At 38.4% G+C, this 17041-nt stretch overlaps 1 protein-coding gene across 1 annotated transcript in view; it reads left to right on the top strand.

Moving 5' to 3' along the window:
• Nucleotides 1-17041, top strand: part of DCDC2 (doublecortin domain containing 2) — a 52069-nt gene that overhangs the window by 25077 nt on the left and 9951 nt on the right. The window contains exon 8 of the mRNA XM_009564169.2: nt 10283-10383. Coding sequence (XP_009562464.2) covers nt 10283-10383 — 101 coding nt within the window. The remainder of the gene's footprint in view (nt 1-10282; nt 10384-17041) is intronic.

The following is a 17041-nucleotide window of genomic DNA, read 5'->3' as shown; positions in this document are numbered from 1 at the left end:
GTAAGCTGTTGAACTACAGGTTCATTTTAGTCTTGATTCAAATACCTTTCTATCATTTAGCTGGTAAGTGGACATAATTCTAGGTAACTTTTTTTGGTCAGGTTTGTTTTCTTACTGAAGAATGATGGTTATATTATATAATAGAATTATGACAAAATAGAAGCATTTGCCCTTTCTAACTAATGAAATGACCAAATATCTTCTTCTCAAAATCATCATCTCCGCTTCTTGCAGATTGAACAGTGCATGCTAAAAACGTGTGAGGGAAAGACTACCAGAGATGACCCCTCAGAGAGGGCTTTGAATGTTTGGCTTACCATTTTTAACGGCATAGAATTGTTTGCTTAGGGATATGATTTAGTAGTGGGCAAGTATAGTTGGACTTGATCTCAAAGGTCTTTTCCAACCTAGGGAGTCTATGATTATGTAAGACGCAAAGAATGCAGGGAAAGGCTTTTACATTTAGGCAGTTGTCTACCCTGGGCACCTTCAATTGTTCATATGTTTTCTTCTTCTTTGACTTCTATTGGGAAATGCTGAAGTAGAATTCTTTATAGAGAGCTCAAAATCCACATGTTCTGATCTAGTCTCCTGTTCAGAGTACTGAACTGCTCTGAACCACTGCTTATGACTAGGCAGATCTCAGTCTCTCTCTTGGATTAAGAACAGCCAAGCCACAACTTTTCTTGTTAGATATAGTGCCATTATGGTGATTTTCTCTATGCTATTTTTTCCTGGCCTGAGGATTTTTGTAAGTAAGTTTCTACGGATGTTCTCTGGAAACAACCAACCACTCTTGCCAAGGTGAGACGAATTTGTTCTTTGCCTTTGTTGGATTTGCATTAGGTTATCAGACGTTTATGATTACGTTCTTTCATTTCCCAATAGATGGAATAGTACTTGAAGCAGCAATAATTTTTGTCCTTTCAGCATGCAATGACTAAGAGACAAATTTTAACTCAGCAGATAGTAGACAAATACAAGGAGATACTTACCTCGCCATATTTAGTGCTATTGCTGCTCAACCTGCTGACAGAAATGGTTGGAAATCCAATAAGTTTATTGAGGAAGTGACTGCTTGTTTCTCTCTTGAGCTTTCCCATGCTTTGTGAGTCATGGGTAACTAGAAGAGGGTATTCAAGGTAGCCAGTTCTCTGGTTTCAGCTAAAGTGTATGTTGGGAGAAGCAATCTCTTCTCCTCTATTTATCCTCCCTGTATGAAGACCTAATAGCAGAAGTGAGAATGGGTGATCTGATGTGTGCTGTTCTGCAAGTCTAGATAGACTTAGCTGGCCAAGCAGGCACTGGCTATGGGAGATGAACTTTCCAGGCTGAATTAGCAGGCAGCAAGAGATGATTCTTTCCCTCTATTCTGCTCTCATGCAAACTCACTGGGAGTACTGTGTTAAGTTGTGGAATCCTCAGCACAGGAAGGACATGGAGCTGTTGGAGCGAGTCCACATCAGAGGGCTGGAACACCTCTCATATGATGATAGGCTGAGGGAGTTGTTCAGGTCCAGGGTATTCAGGCTGCAGAAGAGAAGGCTCTGGAGACATAGCAGCCTTCCAGTACTTAAAGAGACCCTAGAGGAAAGATGGGGAGGGGCTGTTTATCAGGGAGTGCAATGATAGCATGAGGGGTAACAGTTTTAAGCTGAAGAAGGGGAGATTTCTTTTATTGTGAGAGTGATGAGGCACTGGCACAGGTTGCCCAGAGAAGTCGTGGATGCCCCATCCCTGAAGGTGTTCAAGGCCAGGTTGGATGCAGGTTTGAGCAACCTCATCTAAAGGAAGCTGTCCCTGTTCATGGCAGAGGGGTTGATCTAGATGGTCTTTAAGGTCCCATCCAGTCTAAATTATTCTATGATTCTATGATCTCATAATTCTTATTTTATTTATTTCTGGTGGACTTCTGAAAGAAGGAGTTTTGGCATTTTAGTTGACTGCATTTGGCTGTCACTGATGAAGGATTAATTTATTTTAATCTGAAACCAATAAACTGTACAGTGAGTTTACACATGCACAGATAGGTGTGTACTGAAAGAGATAAGAAAATATTCATAGCAGATAATGTATCCCATATTCTTTGCTGTCTTTTTCCTTGTCGGTTTTAGCAGTTATGTGGAGTATCTTCTCTTTTGAGTGCCAAACTATTTGAAAGCAATTGTTTCCTGAAAATTATGTTCATAGCTTATTTAAAGCTTAACCTAATCTTTCAACAGAGTTTAGCTGGGATAGTACTGTATTTACTTTGAATGATTTTTAATACACTGAGAATTTCACCAGCATGACATTCATATGACAACTGATCCATGTCATAATCCTCTCAAATCAAGATGATTAAAGAATTTCTTAATGTTGAAAGCTGTTTGTGGAAGATTTAAATTTACCATTTCTTAGAGCAAATCCAGGCATACTATTAATACGATCATTGGACTCTCATCGCACTTGTAGAAACCTAAATAGTATTGAATATATTGTATATAATGGTAATTGCAACTGGAAATGTGAGGTTTAGAGCTTAGACTATTTCTGCAGAATTTGGGCTTGTGACTGTAACACCAAAGGCACATTCAATGTTCAGCATCTTGATTTAGGGTTTGAAAACAAAAATAAAAATCAAAACTTTTTTTTTGCTCTGTGACTCAATCTATAAATAGCATGCTGTAGGATGCTGAATATGAAAGCAGCAAATTCAGAAGCATAATAGAAAATTCTTGTAAGGGAACACTTCCAGTTTTACAGACTATTCCATTCAAAGACAGTATTTTAGTTGTGGTGGTATGGTTTGTAAAATAACACCCCACCCAAACTATAAAACATGTTCTAGTGGTAATAGAATATGAAGTTTGAGTTCTTGCTCTGATCTGAAAACGTACTGTACTGGAGATGGGCTGAGCCACTACACCGAACATCAAGTATAGTAGTTACTCCTGCTATTGTGCTCTGAATTATTTTCAATAAAGTTGTGACCTTGCCAAAGAATATAAACCTGGACTGCTGATTATCAGCTGTGTATTGTGAGCTAAAACTGTTGTTGTTCATGTTCTCTTGCTGATAACTTCTGGGATTAAGAAGCTATCTGTTGTTAATACATAGACACATAAACTATATCTCTGCTGCTTTGTCAAAGCAGGCAAAAACTGTGTTAAAGAAAGAAATGTCATTTTGTTTCGTATTTGCAGGGACTTTGCAGGAGCTGTAGGTTTATTTCTCGTATAATAGGAGGTAAAATCACAATATGTAAGAAGAAATGAGAACCCTTGTTGCTGTTAGTGTATTATTACAGTCCTAAATCATAATAGCCAGAATACAGTAATGCCAGTTGGGAACTAAGGTGATGGTAAACCTTGCATCTTCTTTCTTTGAGTGTACGGTGAATTTCTTTCAGTTAGCTTTCAGTAAAATCAATACGTTACAAAATATAAAGTAGGGAAATAACACTTGGCTGCAGTAAAGCCATGTTGCTTAGCTCACTGCAGGATGGAGTGTAGCTGTACTCATGCTTAGTTTGGAATGATTGGACCAGGACAGATGTTTCAGGGCTTTTGCACTTGCTTTGTGACAGTTTACCCTCTAGGATGCACCTATATCTTAGAGAAGGCTGAGTTTTGAAACAGGCATGGAATTAAAAAGGTATGGCTGAATGGGAGCTGCTCTACTAATTTCAAAATGTAAATAGTCTAAATGATCTGTAATTTATAAGAAATAAGTGAATAAATTAGGTGCTTAGAAAATAAACATGGTAAATGACCAAAGCAGAGAGAAGGAAAGAAAAGCCTCATATTATGACACAGTCCTTATTTTGTACCTATTTATACAGATGGCTGACCAAGGCAGCTTTTCCTTTGCTCTGGCATTACCACATTTCCTATCAGTAAAGGAGACTGCTGCAAACAAGGTCAACCTCTGGAAGTGACTTTTGCTGTTTCTGTTGAGGTTGTCAGATGTAAGCAATCTATAATGGTGTAAGTTCTGATTAGAAAGTAAGTATTTTCTGAAGAGAGGAGCTAATTGCTTAGAAACTTGAGGCTGCAATAGTATCGGGTAAAAAAAAATACTTATCCTTTAAAATTCCAAACAGTTTCATATGTATATTGCAGGTTTCTCTTTAATTGTGTTACTGTTTGATGACAGAAGTCGCAGGCATGCACACGTATGCAAACCTATCACGAAGGCAGTGCTTTTTTGTTGGAAATGGGCCTTGTGCAAGACTGATACTTTGAAATTAAAACAAACAAACAAACAAATCACCGAAACCCCAGAAATGAAACATGTACCACCTGTTCCTTGTAGCAATCTATTCCATTTAATGAGCCAGAGATTTTTTACATTTTGTTTTTAATTTGACTTAACATTTTTATGAGGCACTCTCTGTGGTAAGTCATATTAACTTCCTCGCTTACATACAGAGCTTGCAGTTAGTAAATGCCTCTGATTTCCATGAAATATTCAGGGCAGCTTATTATTACAGCTAGTTTTTTATCCCTACTGCTAAACTTCAATCAGTTTAAAATTTGAGATGTGTTAATGACTGTATAATGTTGTAATCTGTGCTGCAATAAATGTTTTACAGTTAGCACTGGTTAGGAAAGAGGCTTGTACAAGAGATGTTAATTGCTATGCTTAATTATTTAAAAAAATATGTGTTTCTTCTGAGTTAGTTCGATGTATAACTCAATCCTATTTAATGAAGTCATACAACTTCCTTGTTTATCAAAGTGTACAAAAGGATTCCAGCGTAATACTGAATGGCATGAGGCAGAGAATGATTTTTGTGCTTTAGGCAAGATTTGTTCGGTTATACCTGCACCAATTCATTGCTTCTTTCTGTACCTACCGAACTGACTGCACAACACACCAAATATTTGTGTATTGATGCAACCAGTAACATGCATTAGGTGAAATGTTGGAAGTCAGAGTGTTCTGGGCATTGATAAATTTGCTGTTGCTGACAAATAACCTGCTTTGTACCTATCAGGAGATCAGCCACAAGTATAATATATCTAGAAAATTTCTGTAGAATGATCAGTAGGCTTGGGGGCTGCAAAGCCACCATTGCTGGCATGGGTGAGGGGTCAGGATAGAGTGGGTAACTCTGAAGATGAAGATTCCTGGCTGTGAAGATCCATCGTTTGAAAAGCATAGAAAAATCAATTGCAGATAGGTACTAATGAATGATATTCCTCTTCTCAGGCTTTCCCCAAAGGAAGATTGCTTTAAAATACTTAAGTTGGCATAGGTACCTTCTCCTTCTTTCAAGCTTCTCCTTTTATGCTGCACATTCCTGCCAGCATGCTGGACCCCATTTCTTCACCTAATTTCCAACCATATCACTTCATCTTCCCATTTGCTTTTGTACAGTTCTTCATTCAACACTTTCCTTCTAACAGTGATGTGCCATCATCATCTCCCTCTGTGTCCATGCCCTCCAGCTTCTGCATATCATCTCCAGTTTCCACCCTGCAATCTGTTCTTTGCCCTTCTGCAGGTACTTCTTTCTCCTTCTTGCCTGAATTCTACTGAACATGACCTTTCTTTAAAATAGTCAGAAATAATGGGAGACATTTATTTAGGCTACCTCACTTATTTCAGTATAGGGTATAAAAACTAGTGATGATCTTCAGCTCCAGGTGTATGTTTTGTGGAACTCACAAACCCTGAAAAATTCCTGTCTCTTCTGGTTGGCTGGACACCATGAAAAATATACTCACAGAAGATTAGGAGACTCTTATTCATATTTTTCTTGGCCTATTGACAGAAGTAGTGCTTACTGTCACATGTTTGTATCTCACTGATCTGCCCTCCTCCAGACAGTAGTAAATTCACATGCAAAAACTGTAAATACTTCTGGCTGAAGTAAAGTAGCAACACTAATAATGTTTACACTTTAAGATATTTTCTCAATGCACCATTTAATTAATTTAAATTTCGTAAGTTATTTTACAATGTTTGTGTTTCTTTTTACTTTTGATAAAAAAAGAGGAGTTAGATGTCCTAATATAAGACTAATATAATTCCTTGCCATTTTCTTTGCAGTTTTTTATTTGTTCAAGTGTTGCAAAATTTTTCAGTTAGTGTCATTTTTTTTTTCTTCACTTGTTTTGACACATTTCAGACATAAGTGTTTTTCTTCATTCCCTGACGATTAGTGGTAGATGTGTTTTGGACATTTATCCTCTTTACTCATGTTTGTGCAGAGGCAGACAATTAATTTCCTCTTTGTTGTCAGTTTTCTTATTTCCTTAATTTTTCTTTTCATTTTCTGACAACAAATAACTTCTGCCATCCTTTCAAAAATCAAATAACTATTTTTTGTGTTGTATGCAGTTGGCATATGCTATTCTTTAACTACTTGTTTTCTGCAAAGAATATCACTGTTCTGAAAGTGGGCTAATTTCCCATTTTGTCTGAAAAACCTGTCCTTGAAGGTTGGTTTTTTTTTTTTGTGAATTCTGGTTGCTGTTATTTCCCTTTGCATCCTGCCATTTAGTTTTGGCATCTTCCACTTGTTTTCTATGCAATGCAATCAACGTAGGTATTCTCGAGAGATGCTGGAAAATTGTGCAGAGCACTTTTCAACTAATCTCATTTAACTTATGACCAGCTTTCTGAGCAGACACATGTTAGGAAGTCCCTGAACAAAATTCCATGGAGTGCTCAATTTTTGCTTGTTAAAATCGCCCTGTTACTACCTTTTTGAGTACACAATTTGAATGGGAAAGCTGGTTGCATGACCTGGGTAGAAATTTTAGTGTTTTCTTTCCTCTCCCTCACACCCTCCTGGCTTCATGATTAAGGTTTTAGAAAATACTGCACATCTGTCTACTTGTGTCAGGATATTCACAGCATAGCCCTGAGGCTGATCTACTCTTCTAAGGAGAGATTCTTTAAAGTTAAGAATCCTCAGGTCTTGAGATGAATGTTGTGGATTTGGCCCTCAGGGCCAACGCATGTTTGTCTCCCTTGTACCTCTTCTTTTGCCCACTGGGAGAAAAACCTGATGAGAATTACAGTCTGCACCAAAGTCCTTGTACCTCTAGAGGCCAGACAATGCCCATTTTGGTTGAAAGACTTGAGGATCTTGAAGGCAAAGGTGTTATTACAGAGTCTGAATGGAGTCATGGTGATATTAAATGCAGTTCTCAGACATATATTACCTGACTTTCTGTAGTTCAATGAGCCAAGAAGTCTAGGACAGGGTTATTTTCGTAGGTACTTAAGAGAAAATCTTGACTATAGGAGAGTCGTCACAGTGTCTTTCAAGGAACGCACTGCATTTTCCTCTCAAAATGTGGGGCTAATTATTTCCCAGTTGAATGTCTATGATGAGAGGTAACAATAATAATATCAGGCAAGAGAAACAGAACCTTCTGTCCTTTACAGAGATCAGAAAAAGGGGAAATACAAAGTGTATTGATTATTTGAACAACTACAAGTAACATCCATTCAGATGTGTTTTGTTACTACTCTCAACCACTCCGTGTTTTTATCTGAATTTATCAAATAAACCTGTCTTGGCAAAGGGCGTCTGTAATGAGGTAGTGCCATGGTTTAGCCCTGACCCAGCTAATTTTGGCAGCTAAAGCCATGCAGCTGGGCTTTCAATTCTCTTTCCCCCTGCCCCCAGGGTAAGGGGAAAGGAAAATAAGAAGAAAACTTGCAGGCTGGAAATTAAAACTACAGCTTTAATGCATTAATAATAATGGTAATAATAATGATGAAAATAATTAGAAAGTAATAAAATATAAACAAATATATGAGGTTGCATACTCAGCCCATCCCTCTATGACTTTATATCACCACAAATGCTGCAGAGCAGACAGGAGGGGATGGGTCCGCAGCTAGGAGGGAGATGGACTCAGAAGCTGGATTCAGGAACATATGGATCCAGGATCAGGAGCAACCAGACAGGAATATCCTCACCGGATATCTGCCATCTCAGAAGAGGGCAAGACCCTCATGATATCTCTATTTTATAAAAAGTATGATGTGTATGAGATGGAATATTCTGTTGGTCGATTTACGGTTACCTTTCTTGTCTGCCCCTCATTGCAGGTGTGGCCCTTTTTCACCAGGTTGAGGATAGCCTTAGTTTCTAAAGGAATATGTATAAGCCATGTCTTTCTGCATACCAGTGTCCCGTGTTATCAATTCTAGAGAGAAGCTGTTTGCAAAACATGCAGTTAATTTTCAGAAAATGGAGTTGTTTAGACAAGAATGAGTTAGAGTCACAAAACTGGCTCTGTTTTAACTCAAATCACAACAGACAGGTACACACAAGGATAGTTTGGGTTGGAAGGGACCTTAAAAACCATCCAGTTCCAACCCCCCTGCCATATGCAGGGACACTTCCTACTAGATCAGGCTCCTCAAGGCCCCATCCAACCTGGCCTTGAACACCTCCAGAAATGAGGCATCCAGACTTTCCCTGGGCAACTGGTGCAAGTGCCTCACCACTCTCATTGTGAAGAAATTCTTCCTTATGTCTAGGCTAAATCTGCACCTCTGCAGTTTATAGCCATTGCCCCTAGTTCTATCACTACAAGCCTTTGTGAAAAGTCCCTCCCCGGCTCCCTTGTAGGCCCCCTTCTGGTACTGGAAGGTTGCTATAAGGTCTTCTCAAAGCCTTCTCTTCTTCGGGCTGAACAACACCAATCACTTGTCCAAGATTTACCGTACTGCCAGCAAATACTGAATGTCTTTACTTAGTTTTAACAGAACATACTACAACTGATGCATTATACTTAGTAGCCCACATGAAAAAAAAACAAAAGTAAGAAAAGGAAATTATTTCCACGCTAAGTATGAAGATGGGACCTTTTTTCAAGGTGTGTGAGATGTTTAAGATAAGAATCCAACAAATTATACTAAGAATACTGTGGTTCAAGCACCAGTACTTTCACGGGACAAGTAATATAGATCTTTTGGCAAAGTGGAGAGGTTTCATTTTTGCTTCTTCATTTCAAATTGTGAGAACGGCTTTTATTTCTGGTGCTCTGGTCAGTGGCCTGTCCGTAGATATGCAGGGCCTTCTGAATGAGCTGGCATCTCCCCTACAGTTAGCCATTTGCAGTGGTATATAGTATGCCTCAGAAATTTATCCACAGGGTAAACTTTTCCCTTGGGTCTTGCAGCGACAAGAAAGTAACTGGAAAACCAACTTCCGGAGCAGTTAATGATGACTTTTTTTGCAGGTGGACTCTGGATTGCTTGAAGTCTTGGGTTTTTTTTATCATCCATTATCTTTCCTCCTTCTGTGGTTCTGTGAATAGTTTGGTGCTGCACTAGAGTTGTTTGTTTGTAACAGTGTCCAGCAATGTAGATCAATTTGCATGGTCAGTTGATATTATCAAGTTCACATTCTTTTGTGAAGACAAAAAAGGCAGTTCAAAACAGCACAAATATTTTTTCCTCTTCCTTATTGTATGTAGTTGCTTATTATGTTAGACATGGACAAATCAGCAAAGAACCATCTGCCTTTTCTAGGTAGATGGATAGAGAAGGCGATAATTTGGAATAATGTGTGCTTTTAATTCCTGGGCTGTTTTCAGTCTGGGATGAAGGGAGAGAGGAATGTGTTGCATGGAAATTGTGTTCTGTACGTACTTGTCTTCATTTTCCTAGTTAGCTGATACTCAAAGACCTGTGTTAGAAACTTTGAAGACCTCTAGTTATTACTTACATTTGGGGGGAAAAATAATCACTCAAACTAAATGGTGCTTTTTAGTGTAGATGTGGAGTTTCAGCTATGATTCTACTTGTGTGTGCCCAAGGGTGAGGAGCAAGATTAATCCAAACTGTTTCTGTTAACGTTTTACTCCTGTCCTTGTTCACCATATTTGTTGTTGATTCAGAGCCTGGGTTTTTTTTTCATAGTTGTGTGTTATAATGCTAATTACAAGAGGCTACTATAATCAACTGTAGGAACAGAACTGTAACATTGAAAAACAATATTACATGTTGTTGTTGTAATATTTTAACTTCAGATTCACTGCTGACCTTTGTCAGAAGTGAAGGAACTTCAGATTCAAGGCTTTGTTCAGTCTTTTCCGTTTCCTTTTTCCAAATGGTGTAGCATGTATTTGTTATTAAAAAGGAAAGGAAAACAAACTTACAATAATGGGAGACTGAAAAGTTCATTAAAAGAACTGTATAGGGAATGGTGGGTCAGCTTAGAAACCTGCTCTCAGAAACAAAATCGAGTGCAGTTCAGTAGTTCTGCCACACAGTGTCACAATCAGACTTCACTTCCTTCTACCATGTATCTTTCCTATTGTAGGTGAAGATATCTACAAAGCCAGAGAAGAGCAGTCTGAAATGTGGGGGGCAGCCGAAGTGCAGGAAGATGAAGATACTCGTGTAGAAGTTCCACTGGACCAGGTATTGATCAAGGTTTAAATAAATGGCTTTTTTTAGAGTCACAGGTTATTTTTTCTTTCCTTAGTTTCTTTCAAGGATACCGTGTAATTGCACAGGGATGATTGTAACAACCCAGTCATATGGTTTCTTTTATGAGAGCTTTAGCAAATCTTCCTTTCTCTGTTATTGTGTCAAATATCAATTACCTTTTCATCAGCTTCTGAACTGCTCCAAGAGCCCTCCTAGAACATTAGAGAATCAGGATTTCCTTCTGTCAACCTACCAAATAGATCTACCTGGATTACAGGCTTTTTATACTTGTAGAGCAGTGCATAGGGACTATGGCACAGAATCAAGGTTAGAATTCCTGCAGTCCTGAGCCACGAACAAGTGTGGGCGTTTTTTTGATCTTTATTAAAGCTGCCAGTACTTTCTTCTGTTGGAACAACATGGTACTTACTTGGCCAACTTTTTAGTTGTAAGACTCAGGTGTGATAAATAGGACTTGATAAATAAACATTAAATTACATACCCTTTGTTTTACTTTGATTTGTTTTTAAAAGAAACTCCTGTGAACCAAAACAATACAGGAAAAAAAGTAACTTGAAGTTTATACCAACAAAGTGGAGAGCAGACCTGCTTAAATTACTTGTTGATAACTCACCTTTTTTTCTTTCCTGCAAGTGAATGTCTCCTTTTCCTCTTAAGTGTTTGTAGGAATTTTCCAACTTGTTCCCTATCACATCCAGTTCACAACATGTTCCATTGTGCTTTTGGAGTCTGACAATAGCCTGAGGCCAGCCACCAAGGCCACAAGATAATATTTCTGATCCATGCTGCATTGTAAGGAATCACAGTCTACCCAGTAGTTTTCTCTGGTTAAAAATCATCCCAACAACATAAGGGATTCTTGAGCGTATTTCTGACTTCCTTGTGGTCAGCTTAGTGCTGAGTAACAATTGTGAATATGAGATTGTGAACAAATGAGAGAGGGAGTTAAAAACAGTTCGGTTCAAATACCTTTACATATCCAGGGCAATATGGTAGAGCACAAATAATTCAGGAGAATTCTGGAGTGTGTTGGAGACAATTTTTTGATGTATGTAGTGGTATACGTGATTAAGAGAGGTGATCTGCTGGATTTGCACTCATGAATAGAGAGGAACTGCTTGGGGATGTGAATACTCAGTGGCAGCCTTAGTTGCAGTGACCATGAGATGATTGGGTTTTAAGACCCTGGAGGAGGTGCGGATTGTAATTAACAAGAAAAAAAAATCCTGGAATTGATGAGAATAGACTTTGGCTTGTTTCAGAAACTGGCAGGCAGGATCCTGTGCGAGTCTGCCCTGAAGTGCAGAAGAACACACAAGGGCTCTAGTTGATCTCCAAGGGCATCTTCCTGAAAGCACAAGAACTATCCCCATGTGCAAGAAAAAAAGCAGTTTGAACAGAGAACTCCTGATCTCATCCTAAAAGAGGCAGAATGTGGTAGAATCGTAGAATCACTATGTTGAAAACGACCTTTGAGATAATCAAAGGAAGAGAAGTAGAAGAGGGAATGAGCTTCTAAGGAGCAATACTAAGGAGCAATACTAAGGACAGTGCCTGGGCATGCACGGATGAAACTGGGAAAGCCAAAGTTTGTTGAGAAATGGAAACTGATGGATGTGATGGGCAATAGCAAGCATGGATTTAGTATGGGCAGATCATACTTAGCCAACTACTTTGCCTCTGTGGTGAAGTAACTGGCTCTGTGGATGAAAGGAGAACAATTATTGTCATCTATCTTGCTTTCAGCATAGACTTCTGTATTTGTAGGACAATTTGGAAGAAGTGTGATAAATATGGGGTGGAAGATATCTTTAATGAACGTAGGGTTTGTGGGTTACAAGGTGGGTGAAAATCTGGCTGGTTCAATGGGACTTCAAAGGTCAGTTGATTGAAATTTAACTGCTATCTGTTTATAGATGATGGGTTTGATACTGGGTCTGATGGTTTTTAACATGTTCACGTGTAACATGAATGATAGCACAGGATGCAGCCTTATCTAGGCTCAGCCGTAAAGCCAGATGTCATCAGAAGATACTCAGGGGTGTCTATCAGAGTGGTCTCAACAGCTTGAAGTAATGAGCTGACTCGAGCCTCAGGAAGTTCAACAAAAGGAAATACAAAGTGGTGTACCTGAGACAGGGTAACTGTGCATTGGTTCAGTGAGCGTGGGTAAGCAAAGAAGCATCTCTGCAGGAGAGGCCATGTAGCTCCTGAGACTAGCAAGATGACAATGAGTGAGCAGTGCTCCTTTTTGGTGATGAAGGTTGACTGTGCAGGCTGCATTTGTAAAAGCACGGGTGGTACATCAAGGGAATAGATTATCTCCCTTGACTTGGCACCTCTGAGCTTGCATCTAGAATATTTTGTCCAGTTTTGAGTCCTTCCCAGTACAAGAGAAGTATTTCCAAACAGGAGAGTCCAGCACAGTAACACACCAAAACATTACACAAGGTGAAGCTTAAGGAACTGTTTGTTTTATGTTAAAAGATAATCAAAAGAAGGCAGATCAAATTGCTCTCTTCAGCTACAGATGGAGTTACAGAGGAGATGGAGCCAGCTTTCTCTCTGTATTGCAGTGAAAGGATGAGGTCAGAATTTGCAACAAGGAAAATAATAATTAGACATAAGAAAATTGTTTTCAATGGTGAGAGCTCTAAGCAGTTTCCTGTCTAAGGACAGCCTTCAGTGATTTTTAAAACTAAACTAGACAGGGCCTTAACCTATTCTTACTTTGAAGTTGGTCCAACAGGGCACTGATCTAGATGATCTCTAGAGCAGTTGTCTTCAAAGTGGAGTGTGCACAGCTCAGGAGGTATAAAATACAGTCCTTAGGAGTGCAGAAAGAAAATGTCACTAGTACATGTATATAATTTATCAATAAGTAAATATGCATATATTGGGGGTACCTGCTCAAAAATTTTTACTGATACAGTTGTGCAATAAGAACAGTTTGGAGACCACTGCTCTAGAGATGTCTTCAAACCTACTTTTTTAGTGATTCTGTATTTGTTCAGCTCTGATTATTTCAGTCCTATAAACTATTTTTTTTAGTAAGCTTTGGGGCTTTTTGTGCTTACTGTTTCACTGGCTGAGTTTTTCAATTTATTTAAATTAGGTAAAAGAATACTTGACATATACATTTTTCTTGTCTTCTGCCTTTAAGAAATGTCTGAGTGGAAAATAAACAGAAGTTTTATGAGCTTATACTTTCTTTTAATTTCTGCCTGCAATCCCAATCTATGCAATCCCAATCTGTACATTAACAAAAGCCACAGATGAGGTTGCTGCTGTAAAAAAAAAAAAAAAAAAAAAAAAAAGTCTAGATCCCTTCATTTTATTTTAAGTTGCTATTCTTAAGAAGGACCATTCTCAATGATATATTCACTTTAATGGGAAGGAGTGTTGCTCAGCTACTTCATAGACATTGCTCTTGAAGATGCATGAATAAGGTAATTGAAAGAGGCAAGAGCATGCCTGTCATGCTTCCTGATATATAGAATATTACAGCTGTGTCTTTTCACAGCAAACACTTGCCCCGGCATCAGAGACTTCTGTGCTAAACACCATTGGGCTCATCAGCCCTGTTAACTGCAGTTGTCCTTGTGAGGTGATGCGATAATTAGGATGTGTTGGGTTGTACTGATAGTACTGACATCAGGGAAGAACATGCTGCCTGTCATCTTAATCTGTGTTCTTACAACATCCTGAAGTGTATCCTGCCCTGGTCTTGACAGCATAATAATCAAATTAAGAAAAGATTAGCCTGTTTATTGGCCTCTGAAAGTACATAAAAAAAATCCTCTGGGTAGCATAAAACGTTTGACAGTGTAAATTGGGTTGTCAGGTCTTTGTTTTTAGGTTGACTGCAATTCATATGAAATCCAAGAGCCCTGGGGATGGTAGCCTTACTTCCTCACAAAGATGCTACAGGAAACAGCTTTGCTAGTGGGTCTCACCAATTTGCCTTAGCCAGAAGGTGGTGACCCGACAAGTGGATGCTGCGGTCATTGACACAGTGGCCACTGAGCACCCTTTGTGTTGGCAAGCTTGCAATGCTAGGAGCCTGCTTGATACCTCTAAGCTCATGTACCAAGGCCTATGCCTTGTCCTCAGCTGGAAATACTTTTCAATTGGCACTAACTGATTTTGTTACCTGGACAAGGAACTGGAAGCAGGTGTGTTTGAGACAGAAAAAAAAGAATCGGTAATGAACACTATTAATAATCTGATTTTCATATTTTCAGAGAAGCCAAACAAAACACCAAAACTGATTGCAGCTGAAGCCATGGTTTATTTCTCATTTTAAATCTTTTTGTATTGTTTTCAAGGTAATCTGGCAAGAAGCTAGGTCCTTTTTGAGTAGCACTGATTCCTTTTTATTCCCAGATAACTGAGGTTGCTCAGACCTTGGAAGCATTCAGCATTTTACATGTTCAGGTTTTTATTAATTACTGCTTTAAATTGTTTTAAATTCTGTGATGTAAAGCTTTATAGCTTTTTCTTATCTGAATTGCGGCTTCTGTTATTGCTAGAAATATGGAAAAAGTACAGCCAGTGAGGGCTTGACTATCTTGCATAATTCATAAACATTTACATGCTAGCTTTAATAGAATGCTGACACTTCTGATACATTATCATTTCCATCAGCCACATAATGAGGTGGTGAAGACAGGGCTTAGTTTTTTTTTCTTTTTATACACCTTCTCTGTCTTGTCATTTGAAGTACACGGTTGAACAAATGCCAGATTAGCCATTAACTACTTTAGTGTTATACTGGCTAGATACCTGCTTAAGTCTTATTCTGTAAAATGCTGTCTGATGGCTGAGAACACATTAAAGAACAGGATTTGCTTTACTACAGACTAGATGACAGTTATAATTGAACATCAAGGAGGAAAAATTGGTGTTTTGCCTAAAACTGAATCAGACTCTTGTGTTCTCTATTCCATGCTAAGACTTCAGCTTCAAAATGGGTAGTTTCTTCTTTGGACATGCAGACTTACTCCAGGCTAGTTATTTACATCACTGTGTCAACATCCATGGGAACTGATAAGAGATTATCAAATCAATTGTGCAAGCAGCAGGGGATCAAGGTGGTTTTATTGCAGTTCTTGATAGGGAGGCAGCAAAACAATAAAAATTTCTTATTTGAAACAGTAATTAAATGTGTTACTTTGAATTTGCTGATAATAATGTAAATATATTCAAAGTGACACTTTCTGAGATGAACAAAGTACTACTTTTTTTTTAATTTTACATGAGTTGTGAAATACAAAAGATATAGTTGGTAGTAATAGTATAGAAATAACATTCCAAGTTTGCATTGGCTTATCTATTTCCATAAGGATGGTTGTTCTCTCACAATAAGCCCTTAGAAGGTGAGATAAGCATAAAAGTTATGAGATACAAAGTTGTGCAGTGTATAGTCCCTACAAGGAAATGGGCATATTGTTGTGCCAGCCTACCTTGCTATTAAGATGTGTTGTATAATGAATCTGTTGGGCTTTGGGTTTTTTATCCCTCCAGGTTCATTATCCTCCTGTCCCTCTCTCTTGCTGTGTTTACTTGTAAAAATCACTGAATAATATATTTGTTGAACAGGCACTGATTGCTTTTTTTTTTTATAGATGTACATACTCTTGGCTCTTTCACTAGCCATTTATTTTCCATTATTACAGATGTGACCACTGGTTAATGTAGTCCTGATGCCAGGCATTATTCCCCATTTCCTGGGCTGTGATGTGATGTGAGATTGTGTAGCTCCCATAGGTGCTCTCTCTGTAGATGGAGTATATCGTCAGTAGCAGAAAGTTTTCAGGTTTCATTTGTAGTTTTCATCACAGAGTATATATTTTGCTTTACAGACCCAAGATTCACCTCAGTGCTAACAGAACAAAATGTTTATCTTCCCTATGGCTGTAGGCAAAATGTTAAAGTTTGCACTGGTTCAACATTAAAACAAGCAGACTGCTCCAAGCGACATTCATTGACTAAAAAGGCTAGAACTTTTCATGACGAAAGATTTTGCGCTACATAAGTAAGGATTTCAAAATGGCATTTGGAAAGAATACATGCAAAACTTTTAATGCTCAAATTTCTCTACAAATGGTGCAGCTGTAATTTAAGTCTTCTGGATTTCTTCTGGAGTGCTGACAAGCAGATAAGATTTTCCCCTGCATGTTCTTCTTTCAGCTCCACTGATTTAAATATAATTTTTTAAATTGTTTTTCTGTGTGAGATAGGGAAACTTATTCTGGTTGTTCCTTGCAGCTCAGCATGAGCACAGAGTTTCCTCAGTTTCTGCTTTGGATGACCCTGATTTCTGAGGCTATAGCAGCATAGACTGATTTTTTAATTTAAAGGCCCATGTGGTCTTCACTTCTTCTCAGTAGAGCCAGCAAATGCAGTGCTGTTATAAAGCTAGTGTTGATAACACTTTGAAAAAGGTTATTTCTCTCTCTGTGTACCTGTCTTGAAAAAAATCTAGCAGTCCTAGAGCAGTTTCTCTAATTGCTTAAATTCTAGGGCTTTTTTCATTCTCTGTAGAAGAGTGTGTTTCTGGAAAAAAATACTTTCTATACCCTTTCAACTAGATTAAAGCTTCTTTTTAAATGCTTATCAGTCTTCC

Source organism: Cuculus canorus, chromosome 2 (assembly GCF_017976375.1).
Source record: "Cuculus canorus isolate bCucCan1 chromosome 2, bCucCan1.pri, whole genome shotgun sequence".
NCBI lineage: Eukaryota > Metazoa > Chordata > Aves > Cuculiformes > Cuculidae > Cuculus > Cuculus canorus.
This window is presented reverse-complemented; position numbering and strand designations above follow the sequence as displayed.